Genomic DNA, 18,634 nt, shown 5'->3' with positions numbered 1-18,634 from the left:
CCCCTGCTCCCCAAGCCCACCCCAGCGCAGCAGAGAGGTCTCAGGGCCCTTGGGGGGCCAGCAGCAGCTCCCTGGCACCTACTTAAGGCTGCAGGGACCTGTCAGTGGATGGGTCGGGCTGTATCCCAGTGTGCCCACAGCTGAGGGGGTGGGGTGAGGCCGCATCACCAGGGCTGGCCTGGGCCCACAGGGGTGGGTCAGGAGCACCCAGTGGGCAGTGTGGAGGCCCTCACTGCCAGCCCCATGGCCCCTCTGGCCTTCCTCCATTCCCCTCTGCCTTAACCTGATGTTGAACCTTCACAGCAGCAACCGAAACCAGGTGGCGGTAGGGGCCCTTGCCTCTGGGCTCCCAGTGGCCCTCACCCTCTCGCCCGCCAGGGAAGCCCACACCTTTCAGCCACCAGAACCATGCTCCCTCTCTGACGCCCACCCACCTACCTCCTGTGGCACTAGTCCCCGGGCCGTCCTCCTCGGCAGCTGGTTCCTGGTCTGTCTTTGCACCAATTCTGTCGTTCGCTGCGATGAGCCTACTCATCTACGAGCCCGTCTGGCCGTCTCTGCACCCCAGCGCCTACCACCTGCACATCCCATGAACCCCAAATTTCTGACCCTAAAGCGTGCTCCCCAGGAGAGGTCCGAGGGCACGTGAAGCCCTAGGACGAGTCCTCTGCTTCTGCCTCTCAGACATCTGTCCTCTACCTTAAAACATCACCTCCGGTCACACACCCAGGCATTAACCAAGGGCAGAGGGTACAGTCAGAACCATCTCAGGACGGTGTGACACTGCTGAGGGACTGAGGGGGGCCCGCCTGCACAGCACCCAGGCCTCACCGTGACCAGTGCAGAGCTTCAGGGCTGCCGGGGCCAGTGGGCGAGGACTCGGCTAGACAAGGGGCACAACGTCAGCCTCCCTGTGACACACTGTCCACCCTAAAGAGCATCAGGCAGCCTCATGGGACTTCAGATCTCAGTGGGAGTGTGGTGGGGGACGGCAGCTGCGGGGTAGGGGTGGAGGCCAGGGGCAGAGGATGGCGGCTGTGGGGTAGGCGTGGCAGCCATGAGATGCTGGCCATGGGTGAGGATACGGCTGTGGTGGGGACGAGGTTGGACACTCCAGCCACACATTCTCCCCCAGAACATGGTGTTCCCCCTCAGACCTGAACGAAGCAGCCTGTTTCAGATGCAGAACAAAACGCCCCGAGGGAAGGCGGAAGATGAGTTAAGGACGGCATCAATATGCCCAGTGCCAACCCTGAAGGGTGCCAGGGAGCTGTAATCAGCCTCTCACACGCAGCCTCAGAACACAGGGCTCCCCGCGGGAGCAGTCACGAAGGCCGCCCAGTCCCGGGTCTCCAGGCACAGTCCCAGCACCACAGAACAGGCTCCCAGCAGCAAGCACAGCGAGGCTCCTGGCCACCAGCTGCTGGCATCCGTGCCCTCCCACCCCTGTGTCGTCTCTCCTCCTCATGAGGCCTGCTGGTGGCCTTGTGCCCTGTGCAAATGACAACCCGCCCAGGAGTGTGCCCGGCCACAGCCATGACCACGGCACTCCAGCCCTGGCCCCTCCTCTGGGAACGTGCTCATGGGACTCGTCATAGGCGCTCACCTAGAACCTCTGCAGGGCCACCACCTTCCCCGCTTCACACACCAGGAGGGAGGTCCTGGGCTGGTGGCACTGCTATACAGGGGCACAACAGAGAGGGCAGGGTGGCGTTCAAGCCCATCGGCCCCCCCTTCTCCAGGCCGTGCTGGGCTGCCCGCCTCCCGGGTGTGTTCACCAAGGAGCTGCCCTTCCTCCCTGTGCCGGGCAGCGCAGTCTTCCCCTCCCTACAGTGTGAAGTCTCCCCGACCCGAGTCCTGTGTGTGGGCTGGTGGCCGGAAGACCTACAGTGAAGCCGGACTAACCGAGGACTCTTCAAAACCCTGGGATAGATGAGGCCACATGACACCTTCCTGCCCAGGGCCTGACCACGCTGTGCCCTGGGACCCTTGAGCCTGTGGCCCCTGGCTGAGGCTTGGTCTCAGCTGTAAGATGGAGATGATAGAAGTTCCAAACTCGGGTCCAGGGAGGGTGACTTAACAAGGCGGGAGAGATGGCTGACAGCTCATGGCCGCTCCCCCATGGTGGGCTCCCCTAGGAGGTGTGGCAGACAGGAAGCAGGTGGCACTAGGTGGTGGTTTCCAGGACACACCTGCGGTGTGAGGCCAAGCTGCAGGTCCCCAACACTCTGCCCCTTTACCAACAGGGTCTTGAAGGTGAGCTAAGTGCCCAGCAGAAAATAGGCTCATCCCCACAAAGGTGACCCCAACTGTGCTGTGGCCCCCAGACTAAGCATGCAGGGTGTTTGTGGGGTGGGGGTGGCAACAGCGACCACCTCATCCAGGAGAGGCCCGAGCACTGGGGCTTAAGATCCGAAGGGTCTGGAAATGAAAAATTAAAACAAACGAAAACACCAGGCGCCTCCCGGGAGTGGAGGATGGCCAGTTGCCACGGCAACCAGAGGCTGAGTTCTTCAGCAGGATTTGGTGGGAGATCTCTGAAGGGAGGCAAAGACAAAGGGCCCAATTAGCCCACCCTGCAGACACACACAGAGGTCCTGGGGAGCCCCACGGGACCTCGGGGGTCCTTCTCAACTGCTGTTTCCTGTGTCTTTCTAATTCTTAAACATGAAGACAAAGGTCCACCGGGCTGCTGCGTTCTAATCTAAGGTTTAAAACTGGTTAGGGCTCCAATGAGTAATGGGATAAATCTAGTCCCAGGGTCTCTGGTTTTGGCACCTCTGAAATAAGAGGCTGTTACGGTTTGATCTGCAGTGTCCCCCAAGGGCTCACGTGTTGAAGGTTTGGTCCCCCATGCGGCCTGGACCAGAGGTGGCACTCTAGGGAAATGGTTGGATCGTGAGGTCCCCGACTCCTCAGTGGATTCCACCACGTGAGGGGTTAATACGTCCATAACTGCATGGGCCACGGGGAGGTGGGACATATTTGGAGGAAGCAGTTCCCTGGGACCTTCTGTCAAGGGTTCATCTTCTCCCCAGTCCCTCCCTCTGCTCTGCAGCGCCCAGGAGCTGGGCAGCTTTGCTCCACCGTCCTCTGCTCCAAGATGTTTCTGCCTAAAAGGCAGCTGGCCAGGACTGAGCCTCCGAAAGCACGAGCCAAAATAAACCCTTCCACTCTGAAGAATTCTTGTGAGGCATTGGTCACAGCAATGCAAAGGACCTTGCAGGTGATCCCAGGCACCCCCACCTCTCCCAGTGTCCCTGTGCTAGGGCGGGCTCCCGCTTCCCTTGTCCCCAGCACCATCACGACGACTATGGTAGTACTTTTAGAGCACATGTGCTATTGTTATTTATGTGTATTTTTTGTTTAAGTCCAGTCCCTTAATATTTCCGTTTGAAAGAGAACTTTTTCAAATACACAAGCCTTTTCCAGGTCACAGTTAGAAGGCAAGGGTGGGTAAAGACCTGCAGGCGGGGCGCTTTTCACACAAGGCCAAGTGATAGGAGCGCAGCCATGCCGGGCGTCAGCACGCCTCGTCCCAGGCGTAAACAGCTACCTGACTGTAAACAGCTCTCCTGCCACCTGGCCACGCCCGCTCTTTCACAGAGCCTCGCTGGCCACAGTGACTCCATGGCTGAGTCAAGGAGGTGCAACACAGTGTGGCCACAAAGCTGAAAGTGGTCACCACCTGGCCCTTCACAGTGAAAGTCCATCCGCTCCTGAAGTACAGGATCTGACAACCCTAACTACCAAGCCATCTGCACACCCAGGAAAAGCATTCAGCAATGAAAACAGTTTCCGACTACAGCTCAACTCACCATGTCTCAGCTTCAAGGTTCTGCTGTCCCTGGGAGTGAGCTGTGCTCACACCAGGCAGCAAGGCAGCCCCGGTCAGCTGTGTCCACCAAGTGCACAGGGGAACCACCCACCTGTCCAGTGCCATCAGCCGAGCTGCCTGCTCTGCATTTCCATCTCACCCTGCTGTGGCCCCAGTGACCCCAGTGTAGGTCAAGGGACCTCTGCAAGCCACACACAGGGAGGAGGACCCTGCACCTGAGGAACTGGGGCCCAATGAGCAGCGCAGCCCCGCTGACCATGAGCTTCTGGGATGACTTGAGCACTTCAGGCCAAGTTCAGGAGGAGGAGGAAGAGGAGGTGGAGAAGCATGAGGAAAAATGTCCCAGCTCAAGAGGGGCCAGAGAGAGGGAAAGCCAAAGCCGGGCCCCCAGTCCCACCACTGCGGGGCAGAAAGGAACCCGAAGGTGGCTGCAGCCCCTGGGCACTCTGGGGAGGGAAGTGGTGCAGCAGCTTCCAACGGCCTGGTGACACAATGTCCCTCCCCACCCCATGTCACAGGGGCTGTACAACCTCACTCCCAGCAGGCTAAGGAGGCCAGGGGTTGCCCAGCCTCTCCAGAGTGGAGCATTCACCAAGGACACTCAAGTCCTGCACCTCGAACTTTCAAAGCTCCTTGACCGGGAGCCATGGCCACCTCAGATTCCTTGACCTGGATCTGGGCCCCAGGCCATCACAGCCCCGGAGCTTAGGGCAGGGCAGCAGAGGGGCTGGAGGCTGGGCTCCGGGTCTCTAGGGCTGCAGCAGCAGCGGCCACCAGGGTTTACTAGGCACGGCAGCACTCAGGGGAGCACAGTGGGTTCTCAGGATCTCCCACGAGCTCTCAGGGGCTTTGAGAGCCAGCACGCACCTCACAGCCGGGCGGGTACTCGCCAACATGTCCTGCTCATCAGTGCAAACCAGGGTCTGTGGCTTCCAGAGCCCACCCTGCCTCAGCCTCCAGCACCTGCAGCAGGCCTGGGCCACACTGAGCAGCCTCCTCTCCCGGGAGCCAGGAGGCTGGCATCACCCCTGCCACACAGCTGAGAAACCCAGGCCAGAGGCACATGGGGCACCAGCGCTAAGGGGAGGTCCAGGGAGCAGAGACGGAGTCACTACCTGAGCAGTTCTGACAGCCTGTCGCCCCCTGCAGGGAGCCAACTCTGGGTTGGAAGAGGGAAGGGTGGACTGGGGGCATCCAGCTGTGTATAGGAGGGGAAGAGGGAGAGGAGGGTGCTGTGCACCAGGACTGTAGAGGGAGCTCCCTGGGTGCTTCCTTGGCCCAGAGACACAAGACAACTGGGGCTGCCATCGGGCCACCTGAAGCCCTCATCTGCTAGAAGAGCCCAATTTTCCTCTGTTGGGTAATGCCCACTGACCTCAGGCAGTAGCCACAGCTGGGACTGGGATAGGGAGTAAGCTCTGGGAGTCCTGGCCCCAGTGGCTCTGGCACAGGGAAAGCAACCTGGGAGGCAGCCGGCTCTTGAAAGCCACCACATTTCACAGTCCCACCCCTAATTTCTGGCCACTTTGCCTTCCAGAACATTCAGCCACCAGCATGCAGTAGCCCACTGCTCAGCCCCTTAGCACAGTCATCTCCACCGGGAGTCGGGGCTGGGTGGGGAGGTACAGAAGGTGCTTATTCATGGCTCTGGGCCACAGACTGACCCGGCAAACACACCCTCCTCCACAATGTGTGTGTGTGTGTGTGTGTGTGTGTGTGTGTGTACACACGTGTGTATGTATGCACGGGTGTGCATATGTGAGTACAGTTTTTCTTGGAAAACTCAGAGGCTCTGGCAGTATCAGGCCAGACAACCTCATTCTCACAGGAAAACGGTAGGAGGTGAATGGGAACTGCCCCCACCAGAGCCTGTGCAAGGCACGTCCTGGCCAGTCCCTCCTGACTGTGACGCTCACCTCGGCCGGCTGTCCACCACAGGAGTGCTTCCCCTGCAGGGGGCTGGGGAAAACTCTGGGATGGTTTTACTGCCATGGGAAGGAGCAGAGGCCAGAATGCCGCTCAGCCTCCTGGGAGGTGCAGGGCAGCCCCCGCAGCAGAGCTACCAGCCAGTGCCGAGGTGTGAGGACAGGGCACAGACCCCCAGCGCCAAGGGGAGGCAGGATTTTAGAGACCTTGAGGCTGTGACCAGCCTCCACCCCGTCCGCACGCGGCCACTTACTTGGAGAGTTTCATTTCAATCTGCTGCCGAATTTCCTGCCTTTCCTCGTCCGTCCTCCTGGGGAAAATGTTCCTGTCCTCCAACTCCTGCTTGCTTGGCCGGTTCCTCAGCTTCACCGCCAGCAGCTCCTTCTTGCATTTCCTGGGCAGGGTTCCTAAGAGACCCATCAGGGGACAGGGAGATAAGGGGACAAAGAAAACAGGTCTCAGAGGAGTGCTGGTGTAACACGCCTGCAGGAGGAGGGGGTCCGGAGCGGAGAGAGGGAGGGAGCTGGAAGGACCCAGTGTGCCAGCCCTGGGGGCCTTCAGGGGAACGGTGGGCAGCTCAGGGGCCTAATGCCACCAAGCCAGTTCACCAGCCCCCACTAGGGCACACGCTCCATAGGTCGGGGAGCATGCATCTAGGCTCACAGGGACAGCCCTGGTTGGTACCTGCAGCACCCACTTTTTTTGTTTTCAAAGATGTCTAAGTTCGGGCTGTAAGTCACACAGCAACAGCCTCCATGGCAGCCATCGCCCGGTCCCCAGTATGGCAGTGGCCTCCTGCCTGCCTGCCCACCCCCTTCTGACCACGGGAGCCTTGTACTCCTAGCAGGTCCCACCTCCAGGGTCCATAGTCTCCTGCCCTCTGCCTACCCCAGCTCCGCCCGGGCCATCCAGGGTTGGCCTCCTTCAGAACAGTGCCATGTGGCTGGAGTCTCAGTCCCCATCACACCGCCAGCCTTGTCCCTTCCTCAACTGACATCTTCTTCTTGGCCAGTTCATCAGCTGTCTCCTCCCCTGGGCTTTGAATTCAGCGACAGCCCGCTCTCCCTGCATCCTGGAAGGGACTGGGAGCTAGGCCACCATGCGGCGTCACAGCTGCACGAGCATCTGGCTGGCACAGGTGTTTTGCTGGTTTATAAATGACCTACTTATAGAGCCATGAGGAGTCTGAAGGAGTCAGGGGTTTTTCATTTCGTCTCCAAGGTCTTGGGACAAGTCCTTCATGGATGCCGAGGGTCCAATACCCGGCAAGGGGAAGGCGGCCATTTTCCATGAACCGCAGAGTGCCGAGCCAGGAAACCACTGAACGCGGGTTAATCATTTTAGCTTTTGATAAAGCGAGTCTGTAAGGCTACACAAAGGTCTTGTCACAAACTTCCCATTGTATTTGTTCTTAATGGGCAGAAGAGCCTTTCTCTGGTGATACCCAGAGGTGATACCCCAGGAGCCTCTGTGCTGTGGCCAGCATTACCACCCGCTATTCCTCCAGCCTCTGGAGCTATGAGGAGGGCACACAGTAGGGCCACATCCAGACCTTCTGCACCATCTTCATGAGGAACCTGCAGGCCACCAGATGTTCACCAAGAAGTTACTAGATTTTGCTAAAAACTTAAAAGCCATAAAAAGGAGATTTCCAGAAAAATAGCTGCAAGACTTTTGGTGACTTTGATCCTTCTACCCAACCTCCCTGAAGGAGCGCCATGTCTAACCAGGAGCAGGAAGGAACAGCTCAGAAATGAGGCCAGACCTTCTCCCCACGTGCACCCTTTCCTCTCCGTGTCCTGAGACCCGGAAACCCCACTCCCAGGAGCCGGCCTCCCAAAATAAATGGGGCAAGTGCATAAAAAGCACATAAGAGGACCTGGAAGTAGGTAGAGTAAGAGATTAAACGCAACCTGAACGTCCACAAGAGGGCGCCTCTAGGTCTTGGATCGTCTGCTCCATCTGAGAGTGGTGCTCCCCTGAGAAGGGAAACCCTCGGTGCGCGTGCGGCTGAGGGCAAGGAAAGCCAGCGGAGCCCAGAGGAAGGCAAACTGTAATAAGCCACAGTACACACGAGGGCGCCATGTGTATGCGTCCAGTTCTGCAAACATGCGCTGTTTTATATTACAGATTGGCCTAGGAGAGCCAGGGGTTGATGGTATTACTTACACACTTTGATTTCCTGTGATTTATTTTTGTGAATAAACAGTTTCCTTATGTAATTTCTCAAAAAGAGAGTCAGCGATGTCAGTGAAAACAGGGCATGCTCCACGTGAAAGCAACAAGAGAAGGATGACTTCATAAAAATTATCAGGATCGACATTTTCAAAGCTCTGGAAATCAATCGAAGGGGTGCAGCAACACAGGGTCGCTCATCCAAGGACACCGGCTGCATCTTGAGAAAGCACAATGCTGGCGCCTTCGCCCCAGGTACCGCAGCAGCCCCAAAGCAAGGAAGCCGTCGTGGCCGGGGCCCCGCCTCGCCTTCCACACTCCACACCACCACGAGCGGGACACAGTGTCCAGCCCTGGGCACGTCAGCTCCCATTACCCACCCCAGGGAGGCCAAGAACATCACGGAGAATCGCAGACCCCAGCTGCCCGAGATCACCCCATCATGGATGCTGTCTCCCGAAGGCTCTTCTCTCGTCTCCCAGGGCAGAACCTGGAGCCCTCTCACTTCAGGGACACGTCTCCATTCCCTTTGCTGGCTCCCCTTGGACAGCGTGACCAAGGCAGCAGGAGGGTGTGATTAACCCCGGCCGAGCTCTGCTTCTATCTAAGGATCTTAAAAGCCAGACCTGGACGAGTTAGACTGCTTCCCCGTAACTCAGCTGCTTCCCAGAATAAAACTCAAGAATATTTATAGGGATCAGAAAGTGTCCAACAGCCACGGAACTCAAGCGAGTCACAGTGTGACACAATCAAGAATTATCACACCTGCACAGCGGCAGGAAGGAGCTCTGTGACCCTCAGACATGACAAAGACAACGGTGCGGAGGCCACCGCCGTCAGAGCCAGCTCTGGGGAGAAGGTCACTCAGGCACAGTGCCAGGAGGAGACACGGGCCACACGCTCAAAGTGCTGGGGGAGGAAACCTGAGGGTTCCTTGCTCGGCAAAATATCTGTCCACATGAAGGCAAAATAAACATCCTTCTGCACATAGAAAGCTCTAATCACCCGCCACAGAAGGGCACTGGGAGAAATGACAGAAGTCAGGGCAGAAGGAGACGACACAGATGGGAACATAATCTGAGCGAAGGACAGAGTCACAAACAAGGTGACCACAGTGTCAGCATGTGACGTCTTATCTCATTCTGTAAGAGAACTGCTCATCAATACAGCCTGGGGCTCAGAGTGTCCAGGTCCAGTGGATGACAGCCCCAGGACAGAGGCTGTAGGGGAGAGGGGTGCAGCATGAGGCCACTGGGCAGAGGCCCGTCCCTGGCTGAAGAGGCTCAGTGATAACCGAGGTGCACACGACAAATACAGCAAACAGCACCAGACAGCAAAACCCGGTAAAAGCCAACGGAGGCGGCAAAATGGAAAGGCCAAGATCACACATCCAGAAGGGGGCGGAGAGAGCAGAGAGGAGTGAGGATCCCATGCAGCAAACAGATTCAGACCAGCGGCATGAAATGTCAGTATTCTGGACACCCCGGTTAAAGGCCAGGAACTTCAGGATGGTAAGCAGGACCAAGCTACCTGGTGCCGGCAGAACACGCACTTCAGCCACAGACAAGAAAGGGAAAGACTCACCATCCGCACACCGGTCAGAGTAAGTGGAAGTGGTGTGTCGCAGGTGGGGAAGAGCCCGAGGAAAGGCCACCTCATAGCATGAGGTGACATCCCCCGGAGGGCGCAAGACTCTCAGAATGGGTGAACCTCCTGAAAGCTTCAAAATGCAGACAAAAACCCCATAGAACTGAGAATACGTAAACCCACAGTTAGAGCTGGAGACGCCAAAGCCCCCGTCTAAATCAGCACAGGAAAGCGGACAGAACATCTGTGGACAGGGAGGAAGACACCATCCCCTGCCGGGCTCATCCACGGCCCCGACGCTCCACCAACAGAAGGCCACAGGTTCGTCTCAGGGGTGCACACAAGACACAGGCAGACCCTGCTCTGGAGCATAAACAAGCCTCAACAAATCTCCAGGGACTCGGGTTCTGTGACCTGAGTGGAATCCAGCTCTCTGGAAAAATACTCAAATATTTGGAAACTAAATTTCAAAATTTCCAGAAAAATGCATCGTTCCAAGAAGAAATCAAAGAGGAAATAAGAAATCATTCTGAAGCAAATGAACACACAGTGTACTCACATGGTGCCCCGGGGGACATTTACAGCACTGAACGCCTATATGACAAGTGTCTCAGATCATGACTGCAGCGTCCATCTTCAGAAACTCAAAAAAGAAGAACAAAGTCAACTGCACGGGTAGAGGCGAGAAATGAGGATGATCAGAGCAGAGACCAACGAAATCAAGACCAGAAAAGCAACAAGGTGGTGGACACCAAGCCTGGTTCTCTGAGAAGATTGACAGACTGACGACACCCTGGACAGGCTGATCAGGAGGGAGAGGGGTGGCCGGTGCAGGAGCTGGAGCGACATCAGCGGATTCTGCAATACTAAAAAGCTACCAGGAACGACCTCAAGCCACTTTATGCCAATATGTTTGACCATTCAGATCAGATGAACAAACGGAAAAGACACAGGCTGCCAAAACTTGGTCGGGGGGCTCCGTAACCAGCACAGACCTCTGTCTAGTAAACAGTTTCAGTTCAACCCTCTCCCCCCCCCACACACACACCCTGGAGCCCCAGAGCGATGAAGCAGTGATTTCTACAAAACATTGAAGGAATAAATAAAACTAATAAACTAATATTCTACAAATAATTCCAGATAGTCAAAAAGAAAGAAATTCTCCACAGGTCATCCTGGGAAGCCAGAAGTCACTTTGAAAGCCAAACCAGAAAAATATACCATCTCCTAACGACACTGGCACAAATTTTTAAACCAAAACTTAGCAAATCAAATCCCATAATTTATAAGAACGGCAGTCATCGTGACCAAACGGGTTTTTCACCCAGGAAGGCAAGATGGGTTCATCATTCAGAAAACACTGACAAGCTCAAAAAAGGAAGCCACAGGTCACCTTCCTAGATAAGGGGAAAGCATGTGACGACGTCGTGCCACCACTACCCTGCAGACCAATGAGAAGACCGACAACAGATGGACAATAAAAAGAGAAAACCAGAGACGTCCTCAGCCAGGTGAGGCCCTCTGCAAACCACAGGCTACTGATGGGGCTGGGGGAGAACCCCCCACTGAGACCACCTCAGGACAGGACCTTCCAGCTCGGCTCTGGGAGGTCCCAGGCAGGGCAGGGAGCAGGAGCAGGACACAGCAGGTCCACACAGCAAAAGAGGAAACAAAGTTGGCTTTATTCACCAATACGTGGTCCTTTATGCTCAACAGGGGATCCACAAGAACACTGCAGGAAGAGGTGAGTGAGCTCAGAGAGGGAGCAGGTGCAGTCAGGTGAGAGTCAGCTGTATTCCACATCAGCAAGACAATCAACTGGAGTAAAAATGATAGATAAATAGCCCCCCCACAGGAAATACCCAGCAGTTCCTGACAACAGATGTGAGATTCTTGTGCATTAAAAACTATGAAGCATTTGCTGAGGAAGTGTTAAGTGACTCAAATAAATGAAAGGACACACCAGGTTCCTAACGTCATTCAGGTGACAGTTCTCCGCCAGATTCATCTTAAATTCAACATAAGCCCAATCAAATCCCAACAGGGTGTGGTGTGCGTGTGCGTGTATGTGTGTGTGTAAACTGATAAACTGATTCTAAAATTCATATGGAAGTACAAAGGACATAAATTAGTCAAAACCACTTTTTAAAAAGGTAAAAATGGAGAATTAACGCTATTTGGTTTCAAAACATAGTATAAAGCTACGGTAAGCAGGGCAGGGATGTTGGAGTACAGATAAACAACTGCTCCACAGAACCAAACAGAAAGGTCCGGAACTGAGTCACACAAGTACCAACAATCAATTTTTGACAAAGGTGCAAAATATTTCAATGAAGAAAGTGTATTTCTATTTCTTTCCAACAAACATCTTAGGCAATAGCATTTTCCTTTGTGAATGGTAAGCTTTGATTTCTAACTCAGACCCTACACAATAATGAATGCAAATGAATCATAGATGCAAATGCAAAACAAGATAGGAAGCTGTGGGTGAGAAGAAAACCTTCGGGACCTTGGGCTTGGCAAAGATTTCCAAGATCCACAACCCAAAGCATGAGCCATGAGGAATGAATGGATAGATTAGACTTCACCATGATAGTAACTCTGCCCCTCAAAGGCCGCAGTATTAAAGAGCAACCCACACACTGGGATAGATGTTTGCCAAGCACGTATCTGATAATGGACTTGTATCTGGAATCTTTTAAAGAAACTCTCAAAACATAAGAAAACAAACAAGCTCATTTTGAAAAAGTGGACAAAATATTTGAATAGACATTTCACCAAAGAAGATCCAGTGGGAAATAAGCCTATGAAGCGATGCTCCTCCTCGTGAATCACTGTGCACACGCGAGTAAAACCACGCAAGGTGCCCTAGAGTGAGGGACCTGGAGGAAGGGGACTCCAGGGCACAGCTGCTGAGAAGGCGAGAGGCCAGGGCCACCTGGAAAAGGACGTTCAAGGTCTTAAAAAGTTAAACACCTGCCTCATGATCCGGCCTTTCCACTCCTGGGCAGGGCAGGCCTCCGTCCTCCAAGATCCAGGGGCCGACTGTGATGGCCGGGAACCGCCCAGTCTCTGTTCACGGGTAACAGGCCCAGGGTAGGACTCAGCCACAGAGGGAAGGGTCAGCTCTGCTGCGACACAGACAGATCTCAGAGCACTTAACAGGAGAGGAAGCCGACAGGGTCACATATCTATACACATTCTGGAAAGCACAGGCAGGTCCGTGTCATGGAAAGCTCGCACCCTGCAGCCTGGGGACGGAGAAGATGGCATGTAGAAGCTGCAGGGACGACCACAAGGAAATTGGGGGGACGATAGATAAGCCTCTTAACTGTGGTGATGGCACCTACTAAGCGCTACAGACCTCATTGTGCTGACTTTGGGGTGTGTGCGGTCTTCTAGTGCCACTGACACCTCAAGAGAGCTGCATAAACAGGGACCCTCCAAGGAGCAGCAAGATCTTGTTTTGAAGTGACCTTCTCACATCCCCTCTGTTCAGCCTTCCTATCCCAGTGAGAGCAGGGGCTGGCCCTCTGGCTGTGGTCCAGGACACGTTTTCCCCGCCCCTCCCCAGCCCCGCACCCCCTTCCTCACCTGCTCTCTGCAGGAGCTCCCTCTCTGCTCCTGGAGCGTGCCCCCACCTGCCCGGTCTTGGTACCTGAGGTTCCCCTTCCTAGAATGCTTTCTGCACAGCTAGCTGCCTTCCGTGTCACCTCCTGGGGTCCCACATCTGATCAGACTATGTGGCTGCCTGTCACTGCCCGTCAACAAGGATGTGCATCACTACACACACCCCAGTCTGCATGCACTCCACTAGCTGGCGGGCCTGCCTGGGACCTGCACTGTCCACGAAACTGGGCTCCAGGACAGGTAAGAACCTCGTTGACTTGATCTCACTCTGCCCCCAGGCCCCCAGAAGGGCCAGGCACACAGCAGGAGCTCAGATTAATCAAGGTGGACAGGGTGGACCCATCCATGCTTCTGAGGACCCTCACCTTCTCCTGATTGTGATGGACAGTGTTGCTCCAGAAACACCACATCTGGTTCCTTAAATAAATACCAGTTGATTGTATAGAGAGAACTTAACACCAGCTGACGGTGCAGAGATCTCCATAGCACCTGTCACCTGCTGTAGGCCCTCCATGAGCACCTACTAAGTGCTACAGGCCTTCCATGAGCACCAGGCAGTCACCTCCTACAGGCCTCCATAAGCTCCTGTCACCTGCAGAGGCCCTTCATGAGCACCTGCCTGCTGTCCAGCAGTGTCAAGCACCAGGCCGAGCACACTGGCCACGCTGTTGTCATTCTTCAGGACAGCCCTGGCAGGTCCTGGGAGGTTTCTGCCCTGAGGGCAGCTTCCTGCCCAGCCAGCTGTTCATCCTGCAGACAGACAGCAGGTGGCCAGAAGCTGCCCTTGCTACCCTCCCCAGCAGGGCCTTGTGACGTGGGCACAGTTGACTTGTCATGTTCTCAAAGTAATTCTTAAAGAGAAGATCACTACATCCCTTCCTTGGGGCCCTCTGGAGACCACACTGTGGGGACCCATGGGAGCTAACCCTGAGTGGCACTTCAGGGCCCAGCCGAGTCTCCCAGATGCCAGGTGGACTCCATTCTATGGGCAGGAGCAGGGCAAAGGGGGGAGGCTTTCAGACGGGGAGAGTGCTGGTGAGACACTGAACTAACTTAGAAGATGGATCACCACGGTGGAAGGATATTCCTGTCTCTGAATCCAAATGGCACAGACAACCCAGACGCAGGATGTCTCACTACCCACAAGGAAACAGGAACTGCCCCTTCCGCCTGGCCATCCCCGTTCACCAGAAGCAGGGGATGCCGAGGAGACAACGGAGACAAAGTAGCTTGTGGCTCTGACCTCGTGCATCACAGTAGCACAACACACTGGGACATGCTCACCTGAGGGACGCTTAGACCACTGTCCTCTGCCTATGTGGTGTGGCTCATGCTCATGAGCACGGAGGAGGCACAGGTAAACACTTGTGAAAGACCCTAAGCTGGACAGGCTTGAGCTCACCGGGACCAGTACTAGCTCTGCCCCGTCCCTCTGTGTCCCTCCTCTCAGCCAGGGGCCCGGCACCTGCTCTCCCAGGCATTCACCCAGGGCCATCACCCACTCCCTGCGTCTCCCCACTCTGTCCATTCCTCTTCTCTGCCTCCGTCTCCCCCAGGAGGACTGAAGTGCCTTCCCCAGACAGCCTCCGTGGAGAACTCTGCAGAGCCGACAGAGCTGGCCTAAGGGTTCTACACCACATTCTTAGGACTGCTGAGCCGTTGACAGGTGCTCATGGAGGACTCTCTATGTGGCCAAGTTAGACACAGGACAAATGTACCATAATAAGAGCCCACCGCAAACACACTCAGAGGGGGAAGGCCAAGAGCTTCCCTCTAGGATCAGGAAAAAGACAAGCAGCCCCCTCCCGCTGCTCCGTGAGAGCACTGGATGTTCTGTCCAGGGCAACTGGAGAAGAAGCATGTCCAGGCAGGGAAGGAAGGACGCCACCTGCTGATGATGTGACCTGGTACAGAGCCACCTGGAAGGTCTGCACCAGCCAACGGAGCACCCACGAGCAGATCCTGCAAAGTCAGCAAGCAAGCATCGGGGCCTTTCTTTATGTTAGCAGTAAACCCCCTGAAAGAGGAATTGAGAAACCAGTTCCACTCACGATGGCAAAAAGAACACTGAGGGTGAAATTGGACCAAGAAATGAAAAAATCTATGAAAACTACAAACCAGTCATGAAAGAAGTAGTTGATGATTCAATCAATGGAAAGGAATCTGGGTTCATGGGTTGGAAGAATCAATATCCCTTCAGAGTCCATGCACCCAAAATGACCTCAGTGTCATCGTATCCAAATTTCATTATTGTTTTCACAGAAATACAAAAAGCAATCCTAAAGGCAGCCACAAAAGACCCCAAGTACCCAACTTGGGGTCATCTGATAGTGGAATGCAGCAAGCTGGAGGCATCACAGCACCGACTTCAAACCCTCGTGCAAAGCTGAGCGGTCAACAGAAGGGCGCTGCGTCAGACAGGTCAGCCAGGGAACCCGGACTGCCCAGAGTGAGCTCAGGCCGGCAAGGTCAGTTGACAGGAGCACACAAAGGGGAGGGGACGGCCTCTTCAGTCACCATCCGGGAAACCTGGATAGGCATCTGCTGCAGGAGGAGGGGGCTCAGCCCACAGCACCCACAGAAGTCAACGGGAAAGGGACTGAAGGCCCCAGCACACGCCCCGGAACTGTGAAGCCACGAGAAGGCAGGGGAGATGCCGCACAGTGTCTGGGAAACACTTTTATATGTGACCCCAAAAGTAAAGGCACAAAAACAAACAGATGAAATGACACTGTCAAGAACCTGGACACAGCCAGGGGCCAGAGAGCCGAGACACCACAGGTGGGGGACGGCAGGAGCAGAGCCATCTGATAGAGGCCAGCCTCCAAAACACACCTGATCCAGACAACGCCAAGAGATAAGGGCCCGATAGAAAAGGGGGACGGACAGACAGACACAAACCCCAACAAGATGGGCAAACCAGGGGACTTGTCAGGTGACATGAGGAGACACAGCAGGAGCCACAGGAAGTGTCCCCTCACACCTGTTGGGATGGCTGCTTCCCAAAAGACGAGCTCCGGGGTGAGGAGGGGTCCCTGTGTGCCCCGGACGGGAGCGAGAGGCAGCAAACCCATCGTGGGAAACAGAGCGGGGTTCTCGGAAAACCAACAGGAGCACCGTCCTGCGACCCAGCAATCCCGTCCCCGGGGAGTGACCAAAGGAACAGAGACCCTGTGCCCAAGCTGCTGCTCTCCTGTGCCCCTCTCAGCATCATCCTCAGCACTACCACGTCCATCATGGGATGGACGGAGAGGATGGTGTGGTGAACACACAATGGCATGCCACCCAGCCTTGGAAAGGAAGGAACTGTCATCTGTGACTGCAGGGATGGGCCCGAGGACGTCATGCCAAGTGAAATAAGCCAGGCACAGACAGATGAGCCTTGGGCTGTGTGGGATGTCTCTAGGTTCTAGGGAACCTGGAAAGGTTTAACTCCCTGGAAGAAGGGGGAAGAGAGGGAGGGGGAGGGGGGAGGGGGAGGGAGGGGAGGGAGGGAGGGAGGGGAGGGAGAGGGAGGAGAGGGAGGGAGGAGGAAAGGGAGGGGGAGGAGGAGGGGGAGGGAGGAGGGAGGAGGGGGAGGGGGAGGGAGGAGGGGGAGGGAGGAGGGGGAGGGAGGGGGAGGGGGAGGGAGGAGGGGGAGGGAGGAGGAGAGGTGGAGAGGGAAGAGAGCCACTGATGAGCTGTAGAGCTTTCATCTGGGAGGAACAGCCTCATGGTCTACTGCACACACAACAACAACAACAAACCACACTGTGCGGAGCATTTCAAATTTACTTAGATTTTGAATGTCTTCACCTCAAAAACTTATTTCTTGAGGTGACGGATTTGTTAATCAGAATGACTTGTCCATCCCACAACATAGAGCACTTGTGAACTCCACGCTGTAGCCCGAAAATATGGAATTTACATAATTATCATTTGTCAAAAAACAAGTGAGTGAGACTTTGATTCTCGCCTGTGGCCATAGCTCAGGGTCACCTGCTGTTAGTCCATGCTCTGCAAAGCAGCAGAGCAGCAGGACTCGCACACCCCCAGGCTCGCGCGCGCGCGCGCACACACACACACACACACACACACACACACACACACACACACACACCTCCACACAATGCTCATGTGAAAGACTCCACCCAGACAGTGGTGGGACCGGCAGCCCCACAGCTCTCCAGCTCAGCAGAGTCCGATGCTGCAGGCCTAAGGCAGAATTATTCCTCTGGGAATCCTCAGCTCTGTCCCCAAGACCTTCAGCTGATTGGAGGAGGCCCACCCACATTATCAAGCAGGTAAACTGATGGCTGATGGTACCCACACCTACAGAACACCCTCACAGCCTCTCCAAAGTAGCATCTGAAGAAAAGCTGGAAGGACCAAGCAGCCCACTGGACACTTGGCACTGACCTTCATGCCTGGGGAGGCTGTAAAGCACTAGGCCAGGCCTTGAGCTATAGACGCAACCTCTCCAAGGTGGGACCCACACAGGTGCTTTTCAAAGTGTGCAGCTGGCCTGAGAACTGTTGCTTTAAGGTGTAGAAACGGCAGGGTTCTTCTCTGTCTGTTGCTCAGCCCTCAGTCCCGAGGTGTGGGCTGTCTGCTGCTCAGCCCTCAGTCCCGAGGTGTGGGCCGCCTGCAGGCCGTGTTCCCAGAGCCTAGCTCAGTACCTGGCATCGGTGATGCCCTTCCAGGGTGGGGTGGAGGGAGGCCCCTGACGGGAAGCCGAGGCTCTGGAGTGAGAGGCAGATGCTGCCACTGCTCTGACCCTGTGCCAGTTCTGCTGCTGGGCGCTCAGCTGGGACACCCAGAGCCTGCAGGTCCCTGCCCCAAGCTGCTACAGGGAGTCCCCAAGTCCAGGTTCTCTGAGCATCCTGCAGCCCACTGAGCACGTCAGCACCTCTGGGGTCCAAGGGGCATGGTCTGGTTTGGAATGGCTTCAAGCCAGAGCCCGACCTGCCTGGGATGGGCAGTGGCCGCCTAGGGTCCTGTGAATTTACCGTGGCGATGACTGGTGGCTTTTCACCTTACAGAGGGAATCACTGCAGGGGCTTTCCATGTGCCTCTCCACACCTAAAAAGGGACCTGAATACACTTGACACCTTCCGCTCTCCACACGTCCACTGGGGAGGACCTGGAGCTGCAGAGGGGGCCGCCCTCCTTAATTCAAGCACCACCTCCCCCGACGCGGCTCCCGTGTTATCAAATGCCTGGGTCACCACATCTCTGGGGTCCCGTTTCTTAGGGTTTACCTTCAGACAGCCCCTGCCCCCTGACCTCCTGCTGAACGACGGCTTCTGAAGGTCGTCATCAACTCCTAAGGGTGAAGACTAAGTTTAGACTTTCCTTGGAACCTTTGAGGTCTGGAGCCGAGACATTCAGTACTTGTTGAATAAGCAGCAAAGTTTAAAAGCTTTAAGAAATTTTTAGAAAGCACAGAGACCCCTACATTGAGTCTTTCTACTCCTGCTCATGTGTGCTGAGGGCAGG

The 18,634-nt window shown here is 55.5% G+C and overlaps 1 protein-coding gene across 1 annotated transcript in view; it reads right to left on the bottom strand.

Annotated features, from left to right (window-relative positions):
* Window positions 1-18,634, bottom strand: part of Phactr3 (phosphatase and actin regulator 3) — a 166,044-nt gene that overhangs the window by 18,444 nt on the left and 128,966 nt on the right. The window contains exon 8 of the mRNA XM_077800184.1: window positions 6,018-6,171. Coding sequence (XP_077656310.1) covers window positions 6,018-6,171 — 154 coding nt within the window. The remainder of the gene's footprint in view (window positions 1-6,017; window positions 6,172-18,634) is intronic.

This window comes from Urocitellus parryii, chromosome 6, assembly GCF_045843805.1.
Source record: "Urocitellus parryii isolate mUroPar1 chromosome 6, mUroPar1.hap1, whole genome shotgun sequence".
Taxonomy (NCBI): Eukaryota; Metazoa; Chordata; class Mammalia; order Rodentia; family Sciuridae; genus Urocitellus; species Urocitellus parryii.
Note: the sequence above shows the minus strand (reverse complement) of the source record. Positions and strands in the feature narration are given on the sequence as shown.